This window comes from Python bivittatus, unplaced genomic scaffold (assembly GCF_059951505.1).
Source record: "Python bivittatus isolate LINGU-HERP-01145 unplaced genomic scaffold, Pbiv_v1 ctg000850_np1212, whole genome shotgun sequence".
Lineage (NCBI taxonomy): Eukaryota > Metazoa > Chordata > Lepidosauria > Squamata > Pythonidae > Python > Python bivittatus.
The window spans coordinates 4,520,930-4,542,367 of NW_028277112.1; the positions used below are offsets into that span (position 1 = coordinate 4,520,930).

Sequence of the window (21,438 nt, forward strand, 5' to 3'; positions counted from 1 at the left end):
ACTTAGGGCAAAACTGAACCACTATCAGCCCAATAAAAACACTGTCAGCAGAAGCAGTAGGAAAATATACTCACTTTGTTCCAGCAACAAAAACCGGAAAAACCTAGATTTCTTTTCTAGTTTACATCAACCTTCTGTGCAGATTACTTGCTCTGCTTCAATAGAGTGCCAGTCCTGCTTTTAAACACAGGTCTAATACTCTTTCAAAAGACTGTTAAACCTAGAGGGAGAGAGGGAGGGGTATATATAGGATCCCACATAAGACCTAACAAGTATATTCTGCCTCTATGGAAGCAACTTGTCCAGTTTCTCTTGCAGCGCAAGACAAATTGTCTATGGAAAAGAGTGCCAAGCAACAGCAGGGGAAGGGGCATGTCAACAATATCCCAATGGGAGCTTGTCAGGTCCCAGCTACAAAATGTGCCAAAACACATCCACAGCAAAAACTGTCTTGGGACAAGCAGGAAAGTACTATTTCAAAACTGAAACAACTAAGGGCTTTAAGCCACATTTCCTTTTGAGTTGGGGCTGAGAAGAAAGCAACGTCATAAGGTCAAGCCATTTAAAAATGGCTCATGAAGTTGTTCATGCCATAGTTAGGATATGAAGATGAGCCCAATGTGAGGTTCAAGGCAATCTTATAAAAAAGATTCAACTAGATGCTGATGCTTCGCAGAATGCAAGCTTCCCTTCTGATTTTTTTTTTAGGCAAAGGAATGTAAAAATGATAATATATCAACTGGAGCAGAGAACCTGGCATTTTATTAACTATCACTTTTCTAAATTACATGGAGTATAGATAGGTAGGGTAGGACACAATATTTGCATTTTTAAAGATGAAAGCTCAGGCCTAGTTCACACACCACTTTTCTGTAACTGATATTTCAAATCAAGGAAACATCTATATACAATGAAAACTGGTAGCCAAGGAAACCGGGTCCTCTTCCTAACATTCTTGATTCTTTTATGAACAAGCATTCAACAAAACAATCTCCCCATATGCAGTCTGAAAGTACTGAGACCAAAAATATTGCACCTGGTTATTTTGAGAGGTCTAAGAGGTCTCTGCAGCTGTATTCTGCGACTAATATAGCAAAGTAACAATAATCCAACTGTTTCATACTCTTTTGTGGCTTTAAAAGCATAGTATTAAAAAAAACAGAAGCTAAAAAGCATTTTCGTGACCTTTCAGCAATATGTCCACAGTGACATATGTGCTTTTAGTGAGGCATGGTACATTAAATCTTATCAGAGCCTTAAGAAATGGGATACTGTATATAACAACATGTTTCAGTGTATCCTCACTGCCTGATTGCTAGGCCTTGTTAGGTCTATTCCTGTTCGCATTTGCTCCCATTTCTGCTTATGTTTCCAAGTAATTGTTCACGTTCATGTAAACTATTCATTGGATAATTTGGAGTGCAGTATTTTCCTCATTTGGCATTTTAAACAAGATGCATTGTATTCTACCATCAACTGAACATGTTGATAATGAAATAAGATTATGTTATCTTATTTCTTCTATAATCAGCATTCACCAAATTTTGTATTAGAAGTAATACAGAAACCAGTAAGACTCCCCTTTCCATCACACCTGACACTGCAATCCAGCCTTCCCTGATCAGATTTTTTGGGATACAACTGCCAGAATTCCTAGCCAGGGAAATGCTAACAGAGATGAGATGCTATCTCTGGGTTGTCCCAAGTAACAAGCCCCTCATATCTGTTTCAGTTATTTCAGGATAAATTTTAAACTGGCTGTGAACACTGAACTATTTTCTGCACTGAACTTAAACAATATTTCTATTCACTGACCATACTCTTCATAACATCTATGTTGCATAAGTTAAATTCTAATTACAGCTTTAAAAAAAAAATCCTTATCATTTGTACAAGCAAATCCCCATCCTTGCAGAGCTATTCAGTTATACTATATATTAAGAAAGTTCCATTTTTATCTATCAAGGCTATTAGACTTCACAGAACATCTATTTCAAAAGCAGAATACAAGTGAATACAAATTCCTTGGGAACCTTGGCAATTGCTTTCATGCTCTGCTTGTAAGCTTCCTGGAGTATGTATTTGGGCACTGTTGGAAGCAGGATGCTAGATTATATGGACCTTTGATCTGATTCAGTAGGGTGGCATTCTTAACTATTTGTATTTGTAATTCTAGTCCACAATAAAATTTGAATTGTTGAACTTCACTGTTAACATTACAATTGCTTATCAGCATTCTTAGTCTGAACTGGTTTTAAGTTAACACCGTCAATCTTTATTCTGCATAAGACATTACTTAAAATGTTCCATGTGTTTTAATGACTGGAGTAGTGGAGTGGAAATCAGATGTTGCCAAGAAACTATATTACAGTAAGTTATTCAACTCGTCTTAAGCAACCAACTAATATTGCTTTTGGAAACAAAGAAAACAAATCCAAATTATACACATTTATTTTTCAACTGTACTGCATTTGAATCATAAATGCTGACAAGCAATATTAAAGGATATTATCTATCTAAAGTGACATTTTACTATATGTTCCAATTAATCATTGGCCTTCTAGCTTAACCCACTCTTACTTTACCTCCCCCTCAAATGCTGGATTTAATAAAAATTGTCTAGCAATAATCTAATAAAACATTCTTTAGAAAATACTTCCTTTCCTGAACACATACGGACATTGGTTTTTACAGCAAGATCTGTATAAGGATAAAGCAAGCTAAGAAGATATACTTCATACAATGCCCATGAAAATAAATGACATTAATGGTGACATTTATCTCACCTGAACTGAAGTCTGGGAAGTTTTATTTGCCGTGCTTTTCACAGTAAAAACTATACTCCTGTACAATTTAATTTGTAAGGCTTAATATGCTGATTTGGGTTATGAGAGAGACTATCACCCATAAGTTATTAAATCCATACAAATAGTACGTCTATTTGTTCCACAAAAGTTGGCTGCTAGACAAGAACCATTTCATATTTACAAGGTTCTGCACTGCCTTCTTCCTATGATTTATTCTCTGTATTGTACCAACCCAATTTTGTGTATTTATCCTTGTCAGTTGACTTAATGCCACTCTGACCAAGCTTACTCCTCCCATGGTGTTGTAACACAACGCGATCAATTTAAGATATAAGGCAGATGGATATCAATTTAAGAACTGTCAGTATACACATACTATCTTAAATATACAGTACAGATATAAGTTCATTGTATAACTCACACGCAGAGTTTAAAAAATAATATCTATGTTCAATAAGTGAATAAATAAATTGCAATATGATTAATCAAACCAGGAAGCCTCTAGTTAATTGTAGTTTCTCTTAGCTTCCAAAATAGAAAATACAATTTTTGAAACAAATTATAGCATTAAGGAGTCTGGTGAATCAAGTGATAGACAAATCTTTGTATAAAATAAATAAAATAAAATAAATCACAAACGGAAAGTCCCATTTTTTCCAAAGCTGATTAACTATGGGAAGGCAGGGGAAAACAGCTGCATTAGTGAAAAGTAGGTTTGCTTGCATCTCATTTCATTACCCAAGATAATGGTCCATGTGTAGTAGTAGAAACATAGCCACAGTGCAAGCTATACAGACAATTTAAATTTTAAAGCAAATTAAAAACAAGTGTAATGCAGCAAGAACACAAAATACACTTTCTCTACTAATAAATTATACATTTTATTCCATGCTTTTATATTTAAAGAGTTAGAGGAATGCTTGTAAAACTAAACTAGATAATTGTACTTAGTAAGACACCTGAACACTTAATTTTTCTTATTATTTTAAAGATCTCTTCACATTTTTTGTGTCCATTTCTAAAATGGAGTTTCAAGAGTAAATTAAGAACAGTATAGAAAGAGCAATTTCTGATTTATGTTATGCCTTCAGCCCACTTTTTTTCAAGCTAACCAAAAATAAATGTGTTTTAAGGTACAATCCAATATCTATCCACTTAGAGGTAATCTGTCTGCCATATTTAAATGCAATTATATACCATTCCTTTAATGAATATAACCTTGAGGAGAAACCATTGTTTACAGAAACACAATAACTGAAACAACTCTTTCAAGTTTATTGCACATAATTTATCTTACTAAACCCACAACAAAGGAAGTATGCAAACAATAATTTTAGAAAGCACTCAATATACACCCACTTCAGCTTATTAACTATGGCATTTGGAATTATACAACCATAAGTCATCTTTTAAAAAACAAGCATGACAATCTGCAGCAATATTGCTCTAATAAGATATTAGCTGAATACTGGATTCAGTTCTGCCACCTCTGTTCAAGGAGGCCTTCAAAACAAATTCTCAGAGGAATGGTAAATAGTCTAGCACAGTAAGGTGAAGCTAGGAAGAATTCCCCAAGTTTAAGAACAGCTTGGCCCTAGAATGAATCACCAAGAGAAGCTGAGATAGCTATTATTATTTAAGAAAGAAATTTTGAAAAACATTTATAAATGGATCCTTTAGTACAGAATGTCCTGAACTTGAAAAATAATTGATAAATTACAAGTGAAGCTATGAAAGGACTATCCAACCCACTTAATTGCCAAATTTATAACTCTGAAAGTACCCAGTCCCACCTTGCATCAGTTCTGGGATAGCCCGTTCAGACTCATTCCCAATTCTGGAGCATGAATTGAGAAAAACAGAGTTCTAACATTTGTGTATGAGAAAAATATGCCTAAGGGTACCTTTAATTTTTTTAATAATCAGAATGATAAAGAAATTGTAGAAAAGCTGTATCATTATGAAGAAATTAAGAGAGTCGAATTTCATATATGAACGTGGAGAGGGAAGGGATTTCAAGTGGTATTGCCTTTTGACTCTACCAATAACCTGCTTAGATCACTTTCACAGCATTCTCAAAAGTCCCAGTAATCCTTTGCAACTGAACATAGCCTTCCCATCCTTGATCTCCCTGGTTACACCATCCAAGATATACTACAAGCACACACACCAATCAGAAGGGCCAAAAGGAAATGGGAAAGAGAAAATATTCTTATAAAGCTAAAGCATAGAAATATAGATGGCTATACATAAAATATTTGTACAACTTTGCAGAAAAACAAGTTGATCAACAAATAATTTACAAGAAGAAACATGAATGGAGAAGATTATATAAAAAGTAGTAAAACTGAAACACTGTCTTTAAACAAAATTAAACTTTGGAATATTTGCATTTTGCAAAGAGAACGAATATGAAAAAAGAGGGACAGATTGTTTTATAAAGCACACTAAATGAAGGAGATTCAAAAATAAATCACTTGGTAATTCACAAAAGGGAGTACAATCTCACATATATCCACTCAAGAAGCACTCAAGAAGAGTGTGGGTGAAAATTGTGTGCAGTTGCAATAACAGCCAAACACAGGTATCTCTTTCTCTCTACCTGCCATAATTTCACCACCTGTTCAAAAACTATAATTGGGCTTACAGAATGTGACCCTATGATTTGACAACAGATCTGTAGTTCCCAAGGTACATGCTAGGGAAAGGCTTAGCAGAAAAATTTGAATTGAAAATAGAGTAAATTAGAGACATCAGCCCAGTTCAAGGGAATCTGAAACAACCTTGAATTTCCACATTCTGCTCCCAATCCAGGTTTTATGATAAGCCAGAGCACAGCTCTAATTATCAATTAAAATTCTGTGCCTACCATATTTCTATGGCAAAGTTAGGGCTGGGCAAATAGTTCACAGGAGTATTTTATTTACAGCAGCACTTCTATTCAGCAGCAATCCTGATCAAAGTGTCTTCTCTGCACACACACGCACCTGTGAAGATAACCTGGAAAGGCCTTCAATACGGCCAGACCAAACTTTCAAGAGGATGCCACTGACTCAAAGCTTCAAACAGCAGCACTTTGCTTGCAGGATCACCATGAATACAGCACCCCTCTGAATGACTAACACAGCAGTAGTAAGTAAGTGAATAAATAAATCACCAGCACACTGTAATTGATCCAAATTCTAAGATAGAGGCCAAAATCTCATATAACTAGAGCATTAGCAACCTGACTAAAGTTCAAAAAATCAGAACAAAACCAACAATGTTACATTAAAGCAATACACAATATAAGCCTAGGGTGTAGAACTTTCTTTGGGCTGAGAGACACATTAGCCTTTGAACAGCATTCTGAAGACTGCACTCTAAAAAGGGGAAGAGTCAGGAGTACAAATATTATTGAAGTATTCTTCTAGAATTAAATTAAGAATTGTTTAATCAAAAGGCTTGGGTTTTTTTCCATCTGTCAAATTAATTTCCTATAAAATAATCTGATTTCCTTGTCTAGGAGAATGAGGGGGAAAAAAAGATAAACTTGCTCCTGATTAATTTCTAAAGTCTGCAGTGGAGACAAGGAGAACAGCAGTGGCTACCTTAAGCTGGATTACCCTAAGATTGTTCTCATTCTCCCATTACCCAAAGAACTCTTAAGACCCTTTTTATAGCCCCCTTCTTTCTATGGTGGTATTTGTCCTGTGGAGTAGCTTACCCTCTGGGATAAGCCAACCCAAAAATTGACATGTTTTAGGTATTTTCTTAGGAATGCATCTTATTTATGTTGGTTTCCCCAGCCACAACATTTCACTTAATATTAGCTGTTTTAAAGATTTTTGTAAAATGAGATATACTGTAGTATCCAACATTTTCTCAAAGCTCTACAATAGAACTTCCCAATATCATTTAAATGATTACCTTTTTGCTTCTTCTAGATGGCATAAGTATTCATAAGCAATATTCTGACGTCTTCTCTCATCCATCTCTTCTGCTGAAAGCCGTTCATCATCCACAATAGCTGTAATAGAAAATCGTATCAAATTAAATGTAAAAAAGAGCGATCATGGCACTTATTTCAGTAGGACAGAAGATACTACAAATTAGCAATTGCTCATTATGAACTGAAGAGATTATTTAAAAGATAGATTTAAGTCCCATATTTTATATGAACACATACAAATACAATATTTTAAAGAAACATATAAAAAAAAGGAGCAGCTCTTGAAAATGTAATCGGTTCCTGAAAATGTTTAAAATTAATCATTTAGCTATCTTATATGCTTTCAAGATGTATAGGTTGTTGACATATACTTCTGAAAATAAAACATACAAAAAGTTATAACTGACATTTTAGTCTAATATAATATTCATTTTAAAATAGTACTAATCTTGCAAGTAAACAAGGTACATTTTCCATAAATATTTTGCATTTCTATTAAAGATGAAATGCAAACAACAAAAAGCTTCTATTCATACTAACTGCCAAACCGTTAATATAAATTCTGAAATAGAATTTAAGAAAAAGCAAGAGAGCAATATTTATTTTATCCCAGATTAGATTAATCTTTATTACAGCCTTACAGACAGAAGATATTTTATTTCAGCAGTTTACAACAACAAAAACAATGAAGCAATATTAAAACAAGAAATAACACAGATGACACTCTCCCATCATCCCTCAACAGACCTCTGGAAAAGTTTTTTCCCCCTCCTTAAGTAAGTTTTATTTTTGGTCAAAAGACCCAAACAGCAAAATATAAATATCATTTAAAATTTGGCACTGGATAAAAGAGGGCAACAAATAAAATAACTGATAAATATTATATAAACATTTAAAACTCTAGCTTATTTATGTGTTACTAAAGACCCTCTTTCTATAGCTGTAGTTAAAAATTTGGCTGTTGGCTATAGCCATAGTTAAAAATTTGGCTCTATAATTTTAGGATTTTTATCAGCAAGTAAAATTTTAACATTCTCAGAAATATCTCTTTCTTATTTATTTATTTATTTATTCATTCATTCATTCATTCATTCATTCATTCATTCATTCATTCACACACACACACACACACACACACACACACACTTACTAACTTCTGGAAGTCCATTACAGTGGGCACTAGCTTGATTTCAAGAGGGAGTCTATTACATAATATATAGGCTACAACAGAGAAACATGATTTCAAGCTCCTATCTCACTGCTGGGGACTAGCAAATGTCCCCAGTCAGCCTATACCACATGATCCAATTCTATGTTGAAAAGGCCCTGAAGGAACCAAGTTACATAGGCCTTTATAGGTTAAAACGTAGCACTCCAAATTGCATACAGAAACCTAATGGTAACCAATGCAGAGCTCACAGGAGTTATGTGGCTGTCAACAAGTGGGCCACTATATATCTTATGTACAGCACACTGTAATGGTCCATTATGTAGTGATAAGTACATGTTGCCAGGGCCTCCCATTCCAGGTAGGCTGCAGCTGGCACAACAACTGAAGCTGGGCAAAGGTGTCTCTGACCATGGCCTCTGCCTGCCTATCTAGCAATGGCCATGAGTTAAAAGGGACCCTCCAAATCACAAACTCGCTCCTTCAGGGGAAGTGTCATCCCATTCACAGTTACAACTGGAGCTGACGACCCTTCTGACAAACTACTCTGTGATGCTAGGGTTCAACTTCAGCCTGTTTTGTCCCATCCAGGCCCCAAAAGCCTTCAGACAATAGGCCAAGGCTTTCACAGTAATTCTACACTGTATTTCCAGCGTGGCTTAGGGTGAAGATGTAAAGCTATGTATTGTCAGTGCACTGAGGATACCACACTCCAAACCACAGTTAACCACCTCAGCAATTTCATGCAGACACTGAAAAGCAGTGGAAAGAAAATCAAACCTTTCAGCATCCCACAAGTGAACTCCCACCAGGGTGACCCTTCCCCCTCCCCTGGATTAGAACAGTCCACTCAAGAAAGAGCAAAACCATTGTAACATAGTATCACTCACTCCCAACTCTTGCAAATGGTCCAGAAAGATAACATGGTCAATAGTATTAAGCACTGTTGAGAAAGCTACTAAGACCAGAAGGGTCCCCTACTGTCATCCAAGTCATGGCAAAGATCCTCCACCAGAATTACCACTGTCATTTTTGTCCCAGGCCTAAGCCTGAATTCAAATTAAAATTTTCTGTGACAAATATCTAGAGTCAAACTGTGGGGCAAACTCAGTAAATTCACAATAAATGGCTATTACTACTGATATATAAAATGCATGAAAACTCTTGTGTAAAAATTCAATTTACTTCATGAGGCCATCTCACAAAAGCAGTTCCCTCAGTGAGAGAGTTCCGACAGGGCTGCATTTTGGCCCCATCATTATTCAGTCTTTATATAAATTCCCTGGTGGCCTGTCGGAACGCTTCCGATTTTTTTCCACCACAGCTAGCATACAGGCATATCCCAATGCTACTTTATGAGGACAATGCAGCCCTTCTGTCCCAGACTCCACTGGACTAAAATGTGCACTAAGATCATTTGCCACTCATTGCACTGACGATGAATTAACAATAAATTATGAAAAGACAAAAATATTGGTATTTGCTCAGCACTCTACAATCCATATGTGGCAACTAAATAGACACAAAATTGAACAAGCTAAAGTTTTCAGGAACTTCGGAATTCTTTTCCAGACTTCAGGTTGGAAAAACACACATCTAGAGTACGTAGCTTTGAATGCCCAAAGATCATTAGCAATTGAAACTTTTTATAGAACAAGAAGTGCCTTTTTTATATCAGCTCCCCTAAAACTATTTACAGCCAAAGTATATGTCCAGCTCTTGTATGGTGCACAGCCTGGTCCTTATGATAATCATTCAAAATTAGAAATTGTGCAATCCAAATTCTTAAGAAATATCCTCCAAGTACCACGGTGTCTCTAATGCTACTGCAAAACGGGATCAATTAAGACTGAGACAAAAATTTGGCTAATTTTCTTCACATACTGCCTGAAGTTAATTTTTTCCCCATAGGATTGACCCCCCTCACCCCGACATTAGTAGACAATTTTAGTGCTAGATGAAAAGTGGTATCCCCTTAATAAATTGCACTTTTATGGCTTTTCACAAGAGGCTCTTCTTTCTTTGGGCTGAACAAGCCAAGAGAATCTTAGCACAGCACATTCTGGATGTGGAATGACAACGAGACCAGGCTCTGCTGCCCAAGAATGTTTTCCTGAGCAGCCGATCTTGTATGTTTAGACTGGCAAGATACTTAAACAATACTACAGTATCCAAGCTGAGAAGGGCTTTAACACTGGCTAGATTTAATGCTCTTTCTTCAGCCATTTTGGAAGGCAGATACAAAAAAATTCCATATGCTGCATGATTATGTCCATGTGCTACAGGAGCCATAGAATCTGTGGCCCATATTTTACAGTATTGCTGCTTTTATACAGACATTAGAATCTGTTTTGTTTCCCCTCACCTGGTAAAATACCCAAGTCACTCTGATGCTTTCTGTGTACAACTTCTACTTTCTGATCAAAGGGGCTCTCCCTCTCTGGATGTTGCCAAATTCTGTTCAAGCTGACTAACCCCCATCCCTCAGTATAGTATAACTGTGCCTAACTTTTGAACAATATTAAGTATAAATAGATGTCACTTTATTCTATTTTAACTACTTCTTAGAATGTTAGCGTTATGTCTTAGTTTTAGATAAATAATATACTGTTTTTTAAGTCCTAGAAATGTATCTTTCAGTGGTAACAAAAGTGACAATAATATTCTGTACTATTTTTTAGCTTGTGTCTTACGTGTGGTTCACCTCTTTTACTTTCAAACAGTTTGTTAATTGCTTTATATTATACTGGTCTTTGACCAAAATAAACACTTGAGTTTTCTGCAGAAAAAAAAGAAATGGGGGTGAATTCTGTATTAAAAGAATCTTCAATCCTTCCAATCTTTGATCTTGAAGCAGGGAAACATTTTTGTTTGATACTGCTTCCATTTGAAAAAAAAAATCAGAATGCAAGTCAATATTCAATAGCAATAAATGTCCAGATCAAAAGAATACCATCTAAATAAATGAGATGATCATCATTAAGACAGCAGACAAATCATAAAAACAAACCAAAAACTCCTTGCTTACTGACTGCTCATTCAGTGACTGTTCGAAGTTACAACGGTGCTGAAAAATGAGATTTGCAACTGGTCCTCAAACCTGCAACCATTGCAGCGTCCCCACAATCACATGATTGCAATTCAGGTGCTTGGCAACTGGCATGGATTTATGATGGTCGCAGTGTACCACACTCACACGATTGCCATTTGTGACCTTCACAGACAGATTCTGACAAGCAAAATCAATGGGGAAGCTGGCTGGAAATCTCAAATCACAGCTATGTGACATCACTTAATGACCGTGGGTGATTCGCTTCATGACCACAGCCAGAACTGCCATCATAAGCTGGACATGGTCACATGTTTCACTTTACAACTGCATCACTTAGTGATGGAGTTGCCGGTCCCAATTGTGGTCAGTAAGTGAGGACTACCTGTACTGAATTGGATAGAATAAAAATCACATATAATTAAAATGAAAGGAGTGTTTATTCAGAAGAGTAGAAGCAGGGACCTGGAACTATGCAGCTGGCGTCAGACAAGCAAATGCTTAGAATCAGCTAAAGACAGCAAAGGATACTGTACTAAGAATAATTAAAAGGACTTTTAAAGATATATTTAAAATAAAATGACACTGTATCAGCTGGTCAATGAAGAAAGCAAAATGCAGAGCTACTCAAACTCAGTCTTCTCCAAAATAAAGTTTTATATCAGAAAATGGTGAGAAGCTGGTTGAAGGGGTAGAATTCAAACTTGAGACTGAGGGAATATTTCATTACTTCGAAAGAGTTTAAATCTCCAGACCAGATGAACTGAATTGGGTACTAAAAGAATTAGCTGATGATTTGACCAAGCTCTTAACAATTATCTTTGAAAACTCCTGAGAAATGGTAAAATATCAGATAATTGGAGAACAATGTCCCTACCTTTGAGAAAGATGGAAAAAAAGATTTAGAGATTTATGTATGAGGACTTTAAAAACAATGCAGTAATTAGCAGAGGCCAATTCAGATTTGTCAAGAACAAGTCTTACTATATTGACCTTATATCATTTTTTGATTTGGTAATTTCCTTAAAAGCTTGTGGAAATGCTATACACATATCTTAGCAAAGTATTCAACATGTTGAACAGCAGTGTCAGCTCGATGACATGCCAATTAAATGAACATAGCTGGGTATTACAAGGTTCACTCCTCCGTCTTCTACTATTCAATATTTTAATTATTTGGGTGAATATCTATCAAATATCCAGATGTTACAAGCTTGTCTTAGAAAACAGAAAAACACAAACTGATTTTGACAAATTAAAGACACAGCTGAAAGTAACAGAATAAAATTTAACAGAAGGAGGTGCCAAGTTCTTAATTTAGAAAACAAAAAGTAAATGTACATGCAGAGGATGAAGATTTAATAATTGTACTTGTAAAAAAATATCTTGGAATAGTGGTCAGCTTTGTTATAGGTTTGCAAAACAGAGAAATGAAATTTTAGGCTATATCAACAAAGTATAATTTCCACCAAATAACAGAAAGTAATTTTTTTTTTACTTTATACTATTTTGATCAAACCCTTTCAGAGTACTCTGTCCAGTTCCATGCAGTTTTAAAAGGATTCAGAGAAACTAAAATAGGATCTGAGAAGGTAACAAGGATGGTAAGTAGGCGAGAAACCAAGTCCTATGAAGAGAGATGAAAAACCTGAGTATGTTCAGCTTTGAGAAAAGATAACTCAGGAGGGATATGATACCACCCTTCCAAAACCTGGAAGGATATCACATGAAATTCAAGTCCTATTCTCCCTTGTTACAGAATATATAACCTATTAAAGTTACAGGAAGGAAGATATCAATTAAGTGTTTAAAAAAAACCTTTGTAACATGTAAGAGCAATTCAGCAATGGAACCAATTATCCAGAAAGGTGGTAGGTTCCCCTTGGATGTGTTTAAATGCATGTTAGAAAGTCATTAGTCTGGGACATATTAATTTGAATTCCTGCACTGATCAGCAAATTGGACTTCTTGTCCCCTTCCAACTTATTTTATAAAAAGAAATCTAAATCATAATAATGCTTCTGACTTAGCCTAACTACTATGATTCATAAAACCCAACTTCTTTAGATGGGTCACACTTAAACAATAACATTACAATGTGGCACTGTGTGAACCATCCATACAGACCAGCACTTCTTTCCAATAACAACCAAGCAACTGGAAGCCCCACAACAGGATATTAATAGACTTCACTTTCTATCATCACATATACCCCAAAAGATATCTACTTACTATCTCTAGACATAGAGCTTCCAAACATAATAGGTAGATAACCTAGCCTCTGTATATTATTTAATCAAGATTCACTGTACTTTAAGCTACTAGTCATTGGAAAATACATATCCAAATCCTCTTTTGAAGCAGTTGATAAAACGTTTACAACTCCATACATCAATATAACCTTTTAATTTATGATTGCAGGAATAAGAAGGCTTATATGAATGCTTTAGCAATTATCAATTTATCTCAGCCCAAAATCACGTCTTCCTGACTCCCAACTGTCAGATTATAGATTATACACAGACATAAACTCATAATCTTTGCCTCTATAATTTAAACAGACTTTCAAACCATCAAAAGCCTTCTTCAGCATGATAGCTAACTTGAAACAGTGGAGTGTAAACAAAGGCCATACTTTTTATGAGACACAAAGAAAAGATGCCTTTTATGTTTGACAGACAGAAAAGAAAGAAAACCTCAGAGTTCCTCTGCCATACTTCACTGATCCACAATGTACTCTAACATGTTATGTGAACCTAGTGATTATGGTTTGTAAAACATGGTTTATCAGCATCATTTATTTAATATTACACAAATGTCCAGGCTTTTTTCTAGAAACTCTTTCAAGAAGACCTCACCTATAAGGAAGGGCTGGCTGTGGATAGGGGGAGCCTCAAGATCTAGGAGCTTATGATCTTTGGTTCTAGATGGGGTTACACTACCCCAGACAGACCCAGTGCATAATCTGGAGGTCCTCCTAGACTCATGATTCGTTTGAAGAGCAGGAGGCAGTTGTGGCTAAGAGGGCCTTCATGCAACTTCATGTTGTGCGTCAGTTACGCCCCTTTCTAGACCAGGAGGCCCTCTATGCAGTCACTCATGCCCTGGTTTGGATTAGTGCAATACGCTCTACATTGCAGTAATACCCTTGAAGAGTATTCGGGAGCTACAACCGGCACAAAATGCAGCGGTGCAGTCTTGAACGCCCCTAGGGTGGCACATATAACACCTCTGTTACGCAAGCTGCATTGGTTGCCAGTTTGCTTCCGGGTCAAATTCAAGGTGCTGGTTATTACCTTTAAAGCCCTCCATGGCACAGGACCAGGTTATCTGAGGAAACGCCTTGCCCCCGTCATATCTGCCCACCCCACTCAGTCTGGCAGAAGGGGCATGTTGCGAATCCCACCAGTCAAGGAATTTCGGCTGGTGGGGTCTAGGAAGAGGGCCTTTTCTGCCGTGGGTCCCACCCTGTGGAACAGCTTGCCACCTGAGGTGCAGGCTGCCCCCACTCTCCTGGCCTTCTGGAAAGGTATAAAAACATGGCTATCCAGATGGTCTAGGGGCCTGATGTGGGCTCACATTGCTGGAACTGGCTGGTGGGATGATTGATACTGCTCCCCCATCATCTTGAATTGTATACTGGCTTTTATAGAATTGTTACTTGTTATTTTAATTGGGGGATATTTATATTTTTATTGTTTTTATTGTCTTTGTTTTTAATTGTAAGCTGCCCAGAGTCACCATCTGGGGGAGAGGGGTGGCATATAAATTTAATAATAAGTAAATAAATAAATAAAATAAGGGAGAAGCAGTGAGAAGTCCAAATCACTGAGTGGACTCCATGACCAAATGGAGATTTGAAACTATATTTTCCAAATTTAAATCCAACACCTTAATCACTGGCTCTGAGTGAAACTTGCTGCTATGGCTCTACTATGTTTTAGCATAATCCAGGTAGTCCTCGGTTCACGATAGCAATTAGGACAGGAAACTCTGCCACTAAGCAATGTGGTCATAAAGCATGTCATGTGACCACGGTGACTTACGATGGCAATTCTGGCAGTCCCAGTTGTGGTTGTTAGACAAATCCCACACAGTCATTAGGTGCAACATCACATGATTGGAAGCCGACAGTGAAGATCACAAATAGCAATCATGTGACCGTGGAATGCTGCGAGTAGTAATTGTGAGCCAGTTGCCAAGTGCCCAAATTGTGATCATGTAACTGTGGGGACGTTGCAACAGCCACAACTTTGAGAACCGGCCATAAGTCTTCTCATTCTGTGCTGTCATAACTTCAAACAAATGGTTGTTAATTGAGGACTACCTGTAAGTAAATCAGGCCACAGGCCTAGGCCAATCTCATGCTCTCAAATATTCCAGCACAACTTTCATCAAGAGCAACTCTACCATAATCTTGTACTGCTGAGGAATAATGCAAATGATACTTCTATATACCATGAAGGCAGAGGTTGGGAAAGGCTGCTCTAGATATCAAGATGTTTAAGTTCTGAACTATATCAATTTCTGCAATGAGTCTCCAAATAATTCCAGCATTATTTATCACTGAAAAAATACAAAAAGTTGTTCTGGACCACAGGCAAAATAGGTAGAAGTTTTGCAACCTTATTTTATTCATTCATATTCAGCAAATTTGTTCCCGGAATGGCTAACATTTTTTAAAAGTTACCTTTACTTCCTGTTTAAATTGTATTTGCATATCAACCTGGAATCTACAGAAATGAAAAGTATCTCTAATCAATGTTTTTATAAATAAGAACAATGTAAAATTAAATAAAACGAAACAGTACAGCAATTAAATACATTAGTTCCAAATGCAGGATTTGAAGTTTGATTTAAGGATATTTTCAGTCAAAATCAATATCCCCTGGCAAAAATACCTAAGGAATTTTGGAAATGGACTGTACAGTATCCCTTATCTAGTAAATTAGCTGCTGGAACGTGTGAATCATTTGGGGTTCTTCTGATGAAATTACTCTATTCTCATGTTTCTTGTTTCTGGTATGCAAAACCAGATTACAAACTAATCTGTATGAAATTACTTACATGAAAGATTCTGGCTCTGTGCTGATGCAAAATTACTAGATAATTTTACTCTGTATTTTTACACACACAAACAATTTTACAATATTCATGGATTAATGAATATATAATTATAGTGATAATTTAAGACTAGTTAACTTTTGTGTCTTATTATATTCAGCCATGTGATAATGAAAGTTGTATGCAACTGTAAAAATTACAAAAAGAAAACAATGCTGTCAAGCTAGATAAGATAAGCAAAATTAAAGATTATTACTATCTCAAACTTCACTGTGGGCACTAAGAGTTTCTACTATTAGGAGGGCACAAATAAGAGATGTTACGGTAAGAAGATATATCATAGGTCAAAACAAGCATCATCACCAATATAATTTACCAAAAGAGCTACAGATTCTGCCATCATCCAAACAGAGAATAGTCTGGATCTGAAGAACCAGAAATACATTGCATTACCCGGCTAGGTAAGCTGGGTAATGAAACGTTTGTAAGAAAAGAACCAAGCTCAGAGAGCCCCAAGGACTCCACAGTTCAACCCTGAGCTACACATATTCACCTCTATTGGAACCAGGAATACAGTTCCACACATTCAAAGAGATTTGGGGCTTGTTTTTTCTAACACCAATCCTACTTCTAAAACAAAAACTGCAGTCTCCCTTCAGATCTGGCACTCTATTCCAGCTTTCTCTAATTTGGAATCCTTCAGATGTAGTGGAACTTTGACTTTCAACATTCTCATTAGCTGAAAATTCTGGGAGTTGCAGTCCTAGCATATCCGGGAGGTGAGGAACAACTTGAAGACTGCTTTATCCAAAATACTACAGCGATTTTCTCAAAAAACATATGTTGGTATATAAGGGGGAAAAGGAGGAAGGAGGAGGAAAGCTCACTAAGCATTCCAAAGCTATTAGCTCATTGGAATCAGACGCATATTAAATTTTAAACTTATGTTAGTGCAAACATATGAAGCTTCTTTATAAACAGGCTCCTAGTACATCTATTCATACTGTCTCCTCCAATTCTCTCCATCCTAATGACCATCTGAAGTGCTAAACAACTACAGTAATATCATTTCTAATCACCAGTATCTTTAACATCTAGCTATAGCCTAGCACGTGTGAAAGGGGGACACCAGACTTCTATCAATTAAGCATCTGGTCTATTCTAATTGATGACAGTTTTTCTCTTTCTTAACTCTGCCGCCTGAAATCCTTTAATTAATACTAAGGTCTAAACTGATCACCTCCTCCATACAAAGATTATGTTTCACTACTGAGCACAGTCATTTGGAAAAAAATGACTAAAATTATTTAAAGAACATGTTTCAATAGCTCAAAGTGTTTTCCTCTACTATCCTAGAATTTAAGAACCACTTTTTAATCCATTTTCCCCTCTTACAAAAGACAGGACCCAGCAATTAAAACTTTATGGTGGAAATCATCCACTGAGCTGACTGATTATTCAGGCTATGGTGTCATTTCATCTCTGATACTATATACAACACATTGGTTCTCCAGTGCAGAAAAAGAATGCAATATAAACAAGAACTCATTTCTGCTTAGAACCCAATGAAGTAATAGAATTCTATCTTTGCAAAATATAATTAAGTCTAATTCTATGCAATTTGTCAAATAGACTGAGATAATCCATAGCTAGCCATGCATCTTCCTGGTCTAGTTAGTCCTTTATTATGGTCAAAAACTAGAATTTCACTTAAAAGAAATTAAAATTTTTAAAATTTAAAAACAAACTACAATAACCAAATAATCAGTATGATTAATTACAGACAACAACAAAAAATTTGGCTACATTCAAAGAAACTGAATCATATACCATTAACAACTGTACATGAAATAAATCTGAATGACCCAGAAACTTAGTTAATAAGGGGGATATAAAACCCAACTATGCATTTTTATGGAATGGGCACTACTATAATACATGGATTGTATTTTCAACCCACCACCACAATGACAAACTCTTAAAGAATAAGAAATTTTCTTGAACTTTCACTGAAGGACAGCTATTGGAAGGGCAGTAAAACATGCTAAGGTTAGTGATCTCCTAAATTTAGGGATGGATATTTGGTTTAACTAAAAAGGGAGATCAGCTTTTAAAAAAAAAATCTCTAGGGAGGGCTGACAAATCTAATTGGCTTTCTACAACCATAACACATTAAGGCTTGACACCACCTACTTATAGCCTATCATCACTAATGCATCCTGTGAAAAGCCATAACTCTGCAGCTTCCAAAAAATTAATCTTCTCCAAGTCAATTTAAAGTTATCAGCCAGGATCAAACAAGCTCAGTCCACAGGAAACAAACAGTAGTTTCAACCAGAATGTGTAATGGTATGTGGGAATGGCCTTCGGAAACGGGGGGGCAGGGAGAGATGCTGCCTAGGGAACAATCAGATAAGTGGGGGGAAAGCCCACAGCTACATAGCAGGAAAAGAAAAACTCAGAAAGGATCCTCCCTAACTTATCAGGCTGTAAAAAGAGACTGTGGGAGATTTGTAGTTTCAGATTTGCAAAATTCTGAATGTAGGCTTACAATAATGTAGAATTAGCTCATCTGGTTGTGTGTCCTGTCTGGTCTACCTGGGAAGGCTGACATCAATCTTGCAAGTCTCATACTCTCTTCCCAAAGAGAGGAATTTCAAGAATGGCCTCTGATCTTCAAGGAACTCCGCTATCTGCTAAGTATCTGGCAGCAGTGTTGTTGCAACACCAACAGCAAGTAGATGCACAGATTTGCAGAATGCTATGATACAACTAATGCAACAACTGGGACAGAATTTGCCTCAACCAGCAGCCCAGCCAATGCTCCTGCATTCCCATGCGAGTTTGCCGGAGAAGTTCGGAGGGGACCAGGATCAATTCCAGACATTCATCACTCAGTGCAAAATGTTTATGGCAGGCAGGCCAGTGGAGTTTCCCACTGATTGCACCAAAGTGACTTTTGTGTTGAGCTTGCTGAAGGAAACAGCAGCTAAATGGGCAATACTGTTCATTGAGGGGAACAATCTGGTGCTGGACAACTATCAGGACTTCATATGTAAACACAAAGGACACTTTGGGGATCCCATACAGAGAATTACAGATAGTCAAGAGATCCAGAAGCTCAAGCAGGGACAGAGAAGAGTAAGGGCATATATTTCAGATTTCAAATTACTTGCTGGTGATGTAGGGTGGAATGACTTAGCCCTGACTGACCAGTTCAGAGAAGGGCTGACCAAGGACCTAAGAGAGGAGCTGGAGAGGCAAGGCACCTCAAATACCCCGGAAGAGCTATATCAGTGTTGTGTAATAATAGATGCCCAACTGGAAGAGATGAGGCAGGGAAGGAATGGTAAGAGAAAAGACCCTAATATCTATCTTCCCCCATACCATCCCTCCCAATAGCCTCCTCAGAATCCAGCACAGGAGAACCCATGCAAATTGGAGCAGCCAAGAGATCCCTGTCATCAGGAGAGAAGCAAAGAAGGAGGGATCAGGTGCTGTGCTTTTACTGTGGGGACCCAGGACACCTAGCCAGATCATGCAAGATAAAAGCACCAGCATCTGACACAGCAGATCTTGTAAATGAACAGAGCATGAGGCCAGCAAGTACACAGCTCACTTCCAAGCAGCACCCTAGGGAAACTTTGCAGACCCCCATCCCAAGAGCTCTGAAGGGGGTCCCTCCATCATTTGAGGAGAGCTCAGACAGCCGACAACAGGCAAGCATACTTAATTACTCCTGTTATTGTTACTTTAGATTCCAGGCAGAGGTGGAACTTTCTGCTGTTACAGACTCTGGAGCAATTTCTAATTTCATAGTTATACAAACAGTACCGAAACTAAAGTGGCCTACTCAAGCTCTAGAAAGCCCATAGTTGAGATGATTGACAGACAGCCATTAATAGCAGGATCAATTCTGTAGCGCACAGTTCCTTTACAATTGACGAAGATCACAGAGTTCATAACACTCTATGTACCTGCCTTCTTGCATGTGGCCATAATCTTCAGAATAGAGTGGCTTCAGCTGCACGATCCAGATATAAGTTGGGAGCAAGGGACACTCTCATTTCCCACCCCTAAATGCCAGCAACATTGCTTACAAGCGGTGAAAGCTTACCCCCCCCCCATTGCAGAACAAGGAAGGATCAGCACTGCCAGAAAAATCTGCAGACTTTGCAGAAGTGTTTGGGGAGAGGGAGATGAATCTGAAGGGGAGGGTGATGTAATGGTATGTGGGAATGACCTTGGGAGATGGGGAGAAGAAATGCTACCTAGGGAACAATCAGATAAGGCGGGGGGGAAGCCTGCAGCTGCATAATGGGCAGAGAAAGAAACTCAGAAAGGATCCTCCTTAATTTATCAGGCTGTAAAAACAGACGGCAGGAGATTTGTACTTTCAGACTTGCAAGATTTTGTTAATGTCGCCTTACAATAAAGTAGAATTACCTCATCTGGTCATGTTTCTTGCCTGGTCTACCTGGGAAGGTTGACAGAATGGAAATATACATAGCCATCTACTGCTTTACACTGTACAATGGGGGACCCAAAAAAACCAGGAATTATCTTCTGGAGGGTGGGCCCCTTATAGTACAGGCTTCCCCCACTAGGTGAGTGTTCTAGGAACCCATCTGCATCAGTGTACCAGCTGGGTTGTTGTGAGAGGCTGCATTCAGCTTCAGTGAGTTTTTTTTTGAGACTCTCAATGCGTTTGCTTATTTCGTGATGGGTGATTCGTGCCTCGCTTGCTCACGCCTGAACAAAGAGACAATCGCTTGACTGCGTGCCGTGCTGTGAAGGAGCAGTTGGAGGCTGATCCTGATTTTTTTTCGAAGTCATAATCGGAGATGAATCTTGGAGCTACGCCTATGACCCCAAAACGAAACAGCAATCCAGCCAATGGAAAACTGCCATATCCCCATGACCCAAAAAAGCACAAATGAAGTCGAACGTGAAAACAATGATCATCTGCTTCTTTGATGTGAGAGGATTGTGCACTCAGAATTTGTTCCTCCAGGTGAAACGGTCAACCAAAGTTTTTATCTGGAAGTTCTGAGAAGGTTGCATCATGATTTGTGGAAGAAACATCCTGAGTTGTGGCAAACAGGTGACTGCTTCTTCCACCATGACAACGCACCTGCACACACTGTGCTGAGCGTTCAGCAGTTTTTGACCAAAAATGCCATGACCCTTGTGCCCCACCCTCCCTATTCACCCGATCTCACCCCATGCGGCTTTTTCTTGTTTCCCCAGATGAAAAAAGTCCTCAAAGGGAAACGTTTTGCCAATGTGGAGGAGGTGAAACAAAAAACGGCAGAAGCATTAAAAGGCATCAAAATCGATGAGTTCAAAGCCTTTTTTTGAGCAGTGGAAAAAATGTCTTGATAGATGTACTGCATCAAATGGAGAGTACTTTGAAGAT

The 21,438-nt window shown here is 37.6% G+C and overlaps 1 protein-coding gene across 2 annotated transcripts in view; it reads right to left on the bottom strand.

Annotated features, from left to right (window-relative positions):
* Window positions 1-21,438, bottom strand: part of IQGAP2 (IQ motif containing GTPase activating protein 2) — a 148,633-nt gene that overhangs the window by 108,947 nt on the left and 18,248 nt on the right. For both annotated transcript variants that reach the window (XM_088130170.1, XM_088130169.1), the window contains exon 2: window positions 6,717-6,816. In XM_088130170.1, coding sequence (XP_087986296.1) covers window positions 6,717-6,816 — 100 coding nt within the window. The remainder of the gene's footprint in view (window positions 1-6,716; window positions 6,817-21,438) is intronic.